Source organism: Thermobia domestica, chromosome 1 (assembly GCF_964235325.1).
Source record: "Thermobia domestica chromosome 1, izTheDome1.hap1.1, whole genome shotgun sequence".
NCBI classification, from domain to species: Eukaryota; Metazoa; Arthropoda; class Insecta; order Zygentoma; family Lepismatidae; genus Thermobia; species Thermobia domestica.
In genome coordinates this window covers 288,081,881-288,094,023 of record NC_137454.1, presented here as the reverse complement: position 1 = coordinate 288,094,023, position 12,143 = coordinate 288,081,881, and the positions used below count along the sequence as shown (strand labels likewise).

Below are 12,143 nucleotides of genomic sequence, written 5' to 3'. Positions count from 1 at the left end.
ACGTAACAATAGGATAATAAGTAAGCCACACGCTTTTCTACTTTAGATTTTTGCAGACCGTTCTTCTAAACTCTTTGATAGTGAAATTTTAAACTCTTTGATTTTTCATGAAATTTTTCATACTGTGTACCTTTCTATACTTTGTTCGGTCTTTGGAATACTTATGATATTCGAAATTTTTTTTAAAAAAAATAAGAATATATCTGACTGATATATGCATTTTCTTTATATTCTAATGAAATATGAGAAGTCTTATTGAACGATTATACCCATTCGTTCGTTTTTCTGTCTTTCGATAGGTATCTGAGTAAAACTATAAGAGATAGCTAGAAGCGATTTTTTGGATTCAATTCAGCGTTCCACTTCTTTTCTTAACATTCTATTCAAACAAGATGTGCTAGAAATAACCATTTTCAGTTTCAATGTTAATCACTAGAGAGTGAAAACGGCAAAAGATAGCGTAAAGCAGTGTCTTGGAATCAATTTCGTGTCCCAAGAAGACATTCCGGAAGTAAGGAAAAGCGAGAAATGTTTTTTTAAATATGGATTCAACATTCCACGAATAAGTTTTCAATCTTTGCGCATCTACGCACGCTGAATGTAGTGAAAAGCTACGACTTGCGGTTTCAACACTGATCACCGTAGTGAAAAACCCGAAATATATAGTGAGAAGCAGTTTTTGATATGTATTTCAGTGCCGCAAGAATAGTTCCCATCTCTGACTTCATTACTCTCTTGCAGTTAGAAGTGATATAAGTTTATTACCACTCACGGTTTTTGTATGCTGATTTCTGTAAAGTAAAATGGTAACAGGAAGCGACAAGTAAGTTTTTGATATAGGTTTAGGGTATGGAAGAATATATTTAGTCTCGGTTCTTATTTTACTAAAACTGGAAGTAATAAACACTATTACAATTTCCGGCTCCAATATTGAGATCGTTAATTTTGATAAAATGCTGCCAATACTAGTCATTTGATTTTGGTGTCCATGTCCATTGGTTTTAGTTGACAAACGAGAGGGATGTTTCTCCGACTATTCTCTGTCAACATAACTAGGTCACAATGTATCGAGGTGATGTGTAATAAGAAAAAAAAATTGCGAACAAATGAGTTGGGTTACATAATTCATTGCGACATGCAACTCGGGTAAGGCGTGACGTTTTGTAATTTGTAATGTAATTAAATGAAATCTTTAAGTTTTGTGTTCCACAGTTATGCTAGCTAGGCTAAAGGAGACGGCTGTGATTTGTAGTGTGTTTTAAAAGTCAATATCGTGACTAGCCGAAGCTGTATGTCTGTGTGACAGGCATGGAGAAAGAAATACTTTGTAAGTTTGGATGTGTGTGTTTGGCTTTTAAATTCCAAGTAGTTTCTGGTAAGCACTTCAACAGAATCAGTCTATTGATTACTTTGTCTTTAATACTGCTAAGGAGAAGCTTCCGGTTAAGTTTCTAATCAAAGGCAACTCTTAAATATTGTAAAATTAGACGTTGGGTATATTTAAATTTCTTGAAACTTAGCATTGGAAAGTGATGTGTTACATCCTATATGACTTAAATCTTTGGTGGCTGAATCTATGGTGTGTGCTTTAAGTTATGTGAAGTCATAAGTTTTATTTTTGAGTAACGTTCTTCAAATTTGTTAGCTTAAACCTTGTATGATGCACCATCTGTAAGTAGAAGCAACATCTTAATACATATGAACAAAATTTACGTTTAAAAGTATTGCGTTCAAGTACAGCTAAATAATTTCATGACGTACGCATTACATAACAAACAGCAGTGTAGGAAATCGGAGAGATCATCTGGATCAATATGTTCTGTCTATTATAATTCGAGGGAAAATGTCATAAAACTAGTTCCATTTTATTCAGTTCGAGAAAGACCAATAAGAACTACGAAGCCAAAGTGAAAATAGAAATAAATATACTATCTTTCATTCATCTTTAATACTCATTCTTTAATCTTTAATTTCTAGAAATTAATATTGATTATTTTTCATGAAAGGTAAATAAAAGAAAAGAAGAAAGTGTTGCATGGAATTTGATACCGTTCTAAATTTCCATCCTAAATATTCTGACCTTCCAAATACATAATAATGACTTTTATTTTAATTCGTTCGTTGGTGTATCAGTTTGTTAATTTTTATTTCCTTCATTCTTTACGTTAGTTTTCAGCATTCATTAATAGTAATAATGTGACAGTCAAGAGACTCCACCACCCTAACATGACATGGTCTAGAGATTAAAGATGGTGGAGTCCACTGTCAGCCACACCATTCATCGCCGACTTGGCCTGCAGTGCATACATGAGGGCCGGGTTCACAACCTCCTCCCATGCTACACTGCTGAACATACGACAAACTTCCGCAAACAGTACGAAAGACACTTGGCATGGCAAGACAAAATCAAAGACTGTTATCACAATGCGTAAAACATTTGGGCAGTTACGTACCGTGACACTTCTGTCAAAGATTGTATTGAGTTTTACCCCCATGGAATCATGATTGTACCCGGATGTAGTTACAAGGGATTCGTCTCTCGGGCTGTCAGTCGACGTATCCAACAGACAGCACTTTCATTTGTAACCTCGAATTGACTCCTTTGTTTGCGAATGTTTGTGCATGGATCCTATTTATGTTTGCCTGGTACATCTTTAGCTGTGGTCACTCCAATGGTTAAACAATTATTTAACAATGTTTCACTATTCGGTCGTTCGAAAAATGCGTTTGGAAAACATACGTGTTGTATCCTTCCCATTAGGGAGTTCACTTTTAACGTAATTTTCCAAACACTAACACAACACTGCGGCATCTGCAAGCAGAAACAGCAAATTGATAACAATGTCAGTTTCATGGTTCTGGCGCAATCATACAGGATACAGTAGCGTTCCCAAATTAGTCGGATATAATTCGATCAAGCTTCCAGCTTGATATACCAAAATTTCATTGATCGGTATTTTGATAGGATTATGTAAAAAGAAATATGAACCAATGTGGTAATAACATTGCATCGAAGGTTTAAACCAATAAATATAATATTTCACAATTGTTAAAATTCAATTGAATCTTATTTATTCCATAAAGGCTTTGTCATTTTTGTCTCATTCATTCATATTTTTGCATAATTTTCTAGTAGGGATGGTTCCAAACTTTTTTTTGGGGGGAAGAGAAATATATTTTCGAAGGTAATTCCATCCTACTATGATCATTTGCAATGAGCTAAAATAAAATATAATTCTGATGTAACAGTCCAATTTATCGAATGTTACTATGTTACGTCGAATGTTTGTTAATTTGTAATTTTTTTTCTACATTAAATGAATATTTATATGTATGGCCGGTCACAAGTCCGTACTCAGAAAGGGAGAGGGAACCCGTCTATCAAGTACGAATCGCATACGTTGTGGCGAGAGGTGACCCTTCCACGGGGAAATATGACTCGGGAGGTGCGTTGAACCATGTTACTTTCTCGTATGCTTGCAACATACCACTGCTCCTTTTATGAGTAGCGGACATATACAGGCAACAACCTACGGGGAATCAAGGCTTCGGTTGGATATTCCAAATGAACGACTACGTATGAGGTCGTCATAGTCTCATTGAGGTAGGTAGTGTAAACTGCCACCCCTACTAGCGGAGGTAAGAGCTCATGTTCTACCTGCGAAATGGGCAACTAAGTCGTACCCTTGAGTCCAGAAGATAAGACTACGTTGTACCCCAACACTTATGAAATAGGGCTAGTTGGTGTGCCTATGAGAGGCGGATTCAACGCTCTACTGGAACGATAATGTAGTATAAGACCTCAATGAGCATTTGGTATGTTTCTTGGGTCCAGAATGGGATTCACGCACTATCGTACCTCAAGATCAAGAGATGTAGTAGAATGCATCCAGCTACCTGGAAGCTCTACGAACTTACCAGGGCTCACCGCTCCCAAATGGCCATTGTCTTTAAAGGAAGACAGTCAACATCAGTCATTGAATACGTAATGTACAGTGTACCTCTTCCGTAAATAGAGGAAGTTCCTTATTGTTTGAACGGCCCTGCCGAGGGAGAGTGTGGTGGTTCCTTCCAACAATGGCTTAGACGTGCTATTGAATTCAGAATGTAGCTTAGGTACGACGTATACGTGGTATCCAAACACTTTAGACAGGCAACCCCGTATTGCTTGGCCGAGCCTACCAGGGGAGGCTGTCGTACTCCTAAATGAACATGTCTTTACGAAGACGTCTATATGGGTCATTGGCTTTGGTAATCTACGATATACCTGTACCGTAATTAAGAAGTCCCGTATTACTTGGACGATCATACCTGAAAGAGAATGCCAGTCTACTGCCTGGAGGGAGATTAAACGGTGACTGGGGAAAGGTGCCGATCCCAGTAAGGGGGAGGAAACTATACGAGATAAGGTGCTGGCATCAAATTCAAATAGTGACTTAACAGGTTCCATTGGATTCTGAAGAAGATTCAGGAGTACTTCGACGTGTTTGTGGTACTTCTGCGCGGAAGGCAATAGCCATTGATGATAGAGGTATGCAGGGCCGGGAATGAACAAGTCCCCTCGAGCATGCTTTGAGCTTCCGGGTTGGACTAGGCCGGGCTGTGGTCAAACCTTGCAATTCGGATCCCAGGAGTCTTTCTGGGTAACGGCGAGTAGGGGCGGGAGGTGAGCTTGCCTTATAACGCTCGTGCACCATGTCTGCAGAGCATGGTAAACCTTGACTCGCTAGCAAGGCTGCCTCGACCAGTAGGTAGCTGATAGGCACTCAGAACTTCAGTCTGGCCGCGCAGTGGGCGTATTCCACTCTCTCTGTTCCAGAGGGTAACAAGCTATTAGATTCAAAGTTCGAGGGACAACCCTGAAGTTGCATATTGTACAAGAGGACTGCAAACTCCAAAGACCGAAGAATGACAGCCCGGATGCATCTGTCAGTGTCGGTCCATAAATTAGGCCAGATGGCCACAGTTTGCTGTAAGTGGCAAATGACATATGACGGTAGACCACTTCCATCTAATGTCTCTGTTACTGATTTTATTAATATACCATATACAGAGATATAAACTGAAAATTATTCACTTTAAATGAATGAGTTACGTTAAGAAAATATAAAAGGTAAGACAGTGAAATGAAAATAAAAGTCATTAGAAAAGCGTAATTCAACAGGACACGAAAATGATTAAGTACCACGAGGAAATACAACCAATTATGTACTTCATATTAAAATCACTCAGTTCAAGTTATGAAGTTTGAATGAAAATGAGAAGCATAAAATGAGACTTGATGTTTCCGTAAAAACGGAAAATTAGAAGTCAACATATTACGATATAAGAAAAGAAAGTTAGTAGTAAGAAAGGAAATAATAGTGAGAAAAATACTTTTTATTTTATTTATTTTTTGGGCGTGTGTTAAGGGTTTATTTGGTTTACTTTCGTCTTTATTTCCCAAACCCTACACTCTGGCATCTGCAAGCTGAAACACTGCACTGATAATATCTATTTCATGAATCTGGCGCAACCATGCACGTTACGGCAACGTTTCCAAATTAGATCTCGATGCAAGATCTTCCTTATTATCCTAAAATCTAAATCCATCTCTTTGACTCTCTTTGATGTCAGTTTTCTCTTAAAACGAACCGTCTGTTTCGGTCTGTAAATTGTTAACATCTAAACTTCTCTTTCGATATGCTTGCTCAACTTTTCTGGCCAGTCGCAATCTACCTACGAGAACATCTTTCATTATCATAAGTGGTTAATTTAGCTGGTTAATTAAGCTATCTGGTTAATTTAAATAGTAATAAACACAGAAAGCGTACTTTGTCACATGTTGCTTAGTGATAGAGAATGTGTCTGTCAACCAGGAGACAGATTCAATTCCCAGCCAATCCGGAGATCAATTTTATTTTGTTTTCCATACTACATTTATGCAAGCGTGAAATTCTAAACAAACCACGTGGTTTCCGTGAAAGGAAAAAGTACAAACAAAAGTACAACATTCTTATGTTTCGATTGCTAACCTTGATCATAAATTAAGCCCTCTCTATTCCCATTACTTTCTCTCCTATTCAATCTTCCTTTTTAAATATATTTCATGTATATTCTACTATTGAATTATATCCGCTGCTTTTATAAGTATTTTTTGTCTTTACGTGATAATGTACGTGTTATATTTTTCTTTCAAGTAATCCTGTTTGGATTGATCTGGCTATTTTTATCAGTTTTATTTTTTTCATGCAGTACAAAGTTAACTGTGTGAGTTTTTGTACTGTTTGCTTTCTAGTTTGCTTTCCTTTCTTTTACATCTACTTCTTATATACAATACGCATACTACAGTACTGAAATTATTTTATCTTGTTCATCGTTTAGAGTTCCATCCGATGTTAAATTAAAAACAGTTAAACTTCTGACTTCGATCTGGGAGGTCCTTACTGGTAGGAACTCGTAGTAGCTAATCCATAAATACTGTAATAGGATCGAGACATATGACGTGATGTATTGAATTCTAGACAAAAGCAAATGCTAAAGGGACTCTTGAGAGATCAAGAAGGTGGTGGCATAGTAACAAAGCATGATTTTCTAATGGTGTGTAACAATAATCTTGATTCCATTGGTGTAGGCTTGAATGGCTATCTTTTGCTTTTGTTGCAATGAACCTGCGGATTTTTCAAGATAAATTAGCTACAAAGATAGCTTGATTTGTTTGTTGACATATAATCCATGTTTAAATCCATATGATTTTGGATTGTAAAGAGAGAGTGTTATTAATATTCCAATTAGTTTGCATTTGTTGAGTTCTGAAAAAAAAATCCCATTATGAACTTGTAGGGTGAAAGGGAAGTGCCTCATATAAGTGCTAAGCAGCACTTGAGCAGCGACACATTAAAAATATGGTAGTCGATATAGAAATTAGAAAAATGCAAAACTGTAAGGTATAAGTGACAAAGACTCTGGAAACAAAGAAAAATAGCAAAAAAACGTCTCACGATGTGCTGAAAAATGGTTCGTTTGATAACGTTTTAATAACCTAAATTTTATGTTCTAAAGAAATTCATGATAGATCTATTAATTTGGCACCATCTACATGATGTAGTCAAAACGAAGGAGAAAAACTTGAAAACGATTCACTGCAATAAAGAAAGCTGTAAACAGTTAACTACTGCAAATATACTTACTGGATATTGACGTATGACTTAATCTTATTGTACTTCTGTTTCTTCTTTTACACACACACATACACAACACTTACATGTCATACTTTAGGTAACTTTTGTTTAATATGAGCACGAGAGTAAGGATACAGTAGACAATATTGTTTCAAATTAAGTATCATTTCACTACTCTGTTACTAAGAATATTTTATATTGTTCCTTAAAATAGTGCTAATTGTTTACGATAATAATGTGATTCTTCTTGATCAAGCTCACTTCATTTTCAATACACTATTTAATATTTTTCTAATAGGAACAAATTTTAGATCAATGTTTATACCTTTCATAAACAGTTTTGATTACAAGCTCCTACTTACTTTCTAGGACAAAATTAACTCTGTAATTCTTCATTTCATGTATAATCCCTGTATATCTTGTACATATATTAAATTCTTGTTCACATTAGGATATCTTGCTGGTTAAATTAATGCATAGCACATGATACAACTTGTTGCACTAAATATTTGGGAGTGATCTTTCAAATTTACACCAAATTTGATTTTCTTGAACTACTTTAAATTTTGACCTTTTCAATAAATTTGAAAATAAATAACAGCAAATTCAAAATTATTATTCTTCTGAAACAAGTTAGTGTTGAAAGAAATGCCAACAATTTAAAAAAAAATGAACTTTAATAATAATAATAATAATAATAATAATAATAATAATAATAATAATAATAATAATAATAATAATAATAATAATAATAATAATAATAGTGAAATGCTGTTGCTGATGATGATGATAATGTCATTGTCGTCGTCAGGGTTAGGCACTCATGGCTTTTGCTTCTGATGCATTTTATTATTTTATCTGGGTAGTAGTTGCATCAACTATTCATTACATATGTCTTAAATATTCTTTGTATATTGCTACTTTGAACTTCATTTAAGAGAGGGGGATAGTTGTAGCATCTACAGCAAATAGAAATAACACAACCTCATATAAGAGGCTGAACGTTTGCTTATTTTAAAGCTTGTCCTTTATACAAAACCTCACCGTTTGTTTGACATACTTTTCATGACCAAGGAAAAGGACTGCAGGCTATGATATTTAGGATTTTCTTGTATATCTTATGAGGGGGGAGGAGTCAATATTTATGCCTAAAATAGAACATCTCAGGAGTTCCTAAACTTAGGGAGATAAAACTCGGTATATGAACTTCTTGCTAAAAATAAATTGACATGTGTTCAAGTATTTTCAAAATGCCACTTCTAAAGAGGAAAGAGGGCAGTTTTTTCTAATTACTTCCTCTACATTTAAATTGATGTTGTATGACTCATCATCACGGGAAAATAGAAATATAATACACATATATAGGGAATATACATACAGAACTATTAGAACTGAAGGTAAAATACATAGCTTAACACTAGTCTTTTCAAAACTAGTATTTTATTTTTTTTTTTTTTTAATTTTTAATAGAAGCAGGAAGTACGTTTTAATTATTTACTGTCGTAGGAAATTTCCTATTTTTAAAACATATGCTGATATGTAGTGTAACTTTAAACACAATGATTCTAAGTAAAAGTTCTTTTCAGTCATGAAAGTGAATACTTAAATTAGGTCAAAAATGGCTTAAACTAAAGAAAGAAACAAAGCAGTTCATCAAATCCAGCAACATGTCGTACTCCAAATTTCAAATGTTAAATCTTTCTACAAGTGGTCTCATCTGAAGAATGAAAATCTCGTTAAATAAATGGATTTTTTCTTTTTCTCTTTTTTAAATATATTTATGAACAAAGGTTGAATGTTCCTACCAAAGCTACATTCGTATATTTGAGATTATGATCACAACATACACACTTTGTGATAAACCAACCTTGAATCTATCAATTTTACGAGACAGTGCCATTTATTCCCAAATTTTACTGCCAGTTTCATTATTCATTTGAATTCATTGTCTACGATCACCACCGCTGACGTCAAAGTTAAAATTTTGTTTTAGTTAATTTCATATATTTTAGAATTTTTAAATTTGTTTGAAATTCTGTAACGCAATTGTCGTTTCACAGTGTGGTTTCATTCTTATAATAGAATGTAAAGTAAGAGTTGAAGTCAATCAAGGACTCTGAAACATTATATGGAACAAACCCAACTAGTTGATACATGATAGCTTACCGACTCCAGTACAGTTACTTTTCTCTTCATTGACGCGCAGCTCGGAATATCATTCTTCAAATAGCTTTTTATTTGTTTTCATAAAGTGGAGTTCATATTTCATATAATAGACCAAATATTATAGCTTTTGACTATGTAACAACGAGTTTTAATCACACTTAACCTATAAATAGAAACATTTTATCACTCCAAGTGTTAAGTCCCCATAGACGAGATAGAAAATAATGATTTTGTTTTAACTGGACTATTTACTTAACTCTATTTATTCATGTGTGGAAGATTTAGTTTACATATAACAATAACCATAACCGTAACCATTATCAGAAGTCTCAATTGCTTCCAAGAAGAAGAGGAAGGAGAAAAAAAAATCTTCTGGTTTCTCAGTTAGTTACACCTGTTTGTTGCTTTGAAAGTATTGTTAGATGATGCTGGAATCACTTCCACTTTTCTTACCTGTTATATAACATATGTAGTGGTATGAAAAGTTATACATAAGCTACACTGTGGAGAATATATACACTTCATTTCCATAATAATTGCGTTTTTGTAGTCCTTTATGAAATTAAAACTTTCTACACGACATAGTTCATTATTTGTTTCACAACATTGTTGCCTGAAGAACTTTATATGTAAATTTCGACCTGCAATGTCAAGAAGTATATTTTACTGTAGATGGTATATTATAAATAATAATAACTTTATGGAAAACGGGATAGAAAACATTATTTTTTCAACAAATATGCAGATACACCATGCGAAGCCAATTTGCACAGGAATCATTTATTAAGAATCAACAATTCTTACCTACCATTACTAACCAATCAATTTTCACGTAAAATCGTAGAAATTAGGTAATTATATCCATTTTATAAGATGTTGCGCAAACGAAATTAAGAATGGCTTCACCAAATAACACACCCAGCAAAGTTAATTTGAATATATGAATTTTTACGTAACATTTTAAATATTTTAAATTACAGTTGTAGATATTATTGCTTACTTAGTGTAATGACGACTTTCCATAAATTTTAAATAGCTCTGTTTTTCAAGTCATTATTACGTCTTTTAAGTGAAGTTTCTCATGCTTTGGGAAACTCAAAACAGAAAATGAATATAAAAGAAATATTTTATCAGTAGAGTCATTTCCCTTAATTATAATAGAAATATGAAACTTTCTGTACATTCACGTTAATAACACAGTTAATGAGAAGTAAGGCCCACTTTTTATGGATAAATCTGAATAACTATAAATGGACTTGAAAAAAAAAACTCATTCCCTTATTTTTTGATCTTGTACTCTGCATTTTGCTATTGCGTACTGGTTGGCTTTGAATTCCAGAATTTGTTTTTTCCTAAGTTGCCCTTTTTTTCTGTTATATTTTACAGGCTCAGCCTATACCAACTGAACTAGTAGCCAAGCTATTGGGCAACCGTGTAGCAGTATCTCCAATAGTCACAGTAGAGCCTCGTCGACGTAAATTCCATAAACCGATTACATTGACAATACCTGTGCCTCAAGCTGCCAATAAGGGGATGATAAATCAGTATTCTGGTGATGCTCCAACGTTAAGGCTACTATGTAGCATTACAGGTAATGACTTTTCTATCTTTCAACTAATCATTTTGTACAAAGTTGTTGGTGTTTTCTCCTCATTTAAGCCTTCAATTTCCTTTACAATCTTCTACCTTTAAAGCCTTATTCCTTAAAGCTCCTAGTTATAGAAGTGAATGACTTCTGTAGATTCAAAACTTACTTTAAATATCTAAGGGGTCAATAAATTGTCAATTTAAATTATTTTCTTTATTTTAAAATTATATTTTGTGGTTTCGTAAAACACAACGTATATCAGAGTTGTTTACTCAAACGCTTACCTCTAAAATTCATATTTCACTTAACTGAAATAATATTTGAGGCTAATTATAATTCATTAGATGTTTAAAAAAATGAATAGTGATCGAATAAGAAGGTTAGTAGTATCCTATATTTACTTATATGATTAAAGTTTACTATATATTTTTCTCTGGTAGAAACCGAAGAACTTTAAAAGAATAATTTTTCAGTCAAAATTTTCTATTTTTCTGCGAGTAACAAACAAATTATTATACATCGTGTATTTTTATTATCTTATTTCTAAGCTGGTCTGGTATTATGGAGACTAGAAAAAATTAGTGACATGCAAAAAGTATTAATAGTAAGCCAACGACGTAATATATACAAGAATCTACTTTGATAATTTAGGTAGTTCATATTAAGCATTAGTACGGTATAAGTGTACATAGTCCCTGGATTTGCACTTTTAATAAACTTGTAAAATTCTTGTGAATTTAGTGACGGGTCTATGTAGTATATTTGTGCAAAGTGCACACGATGAATCTTCATGAATCTCCAGCATTCGAGATCCAGGAATTCAAGGCATTGGCTCCGTGTTTACAGAGAATTCCGAAACAATTTCTTGATTATGTTGTCACTGGTTGACAATTTGTTGAATACATGATGATAATTTTGATGGGCTTACCGTAATCTATTTCGAGTTTGTGCAAATTGAACTTTTTCCTACTATTTACTAGAAAACAGAATACGCAATTATTATCATTGGCATTATTGGTAGATTCGTTACTAAGCTATGCTATATGTATCAATTACACACCGTATATATGACATAGCATACATCGAAGGGGGGAACAAGATGGCGACGGACATCTTTACACCTGGAGTGTCATGGTCCTACAATTGTGCAATTGTGAATTTGTTCATTTAATTTCTTTACAATTTTTATATAATATTACATCTTTTTTATATGTTTTGAGCTTCTAAAC

General features: G+C 33.8%; 1 protein-coding gene across 2 annotated transcripts in view; it reads left to right on the top strand.

Moving 5' to 3' along the window:
* Positions 1-12,143, top strand: part of LOC145661242 (uncharacterized) — a 729,570-nt gene that overhangs the window by 682,889 nt on the left and 34,538 nt on the right. For both annotated transcript variants that reach the window (XM_081726693.1, XM_081726692.1), the window contains exon 25: positions 10,713-10,917. In XM_081726693.1, the coding sequence (XP_081582819.1) occupies positions 10,713-10,917 (205 nt within the window). The remainder of the gene's footprint in view (positions 1-10,712; positions 10,918-12,143) is intronic.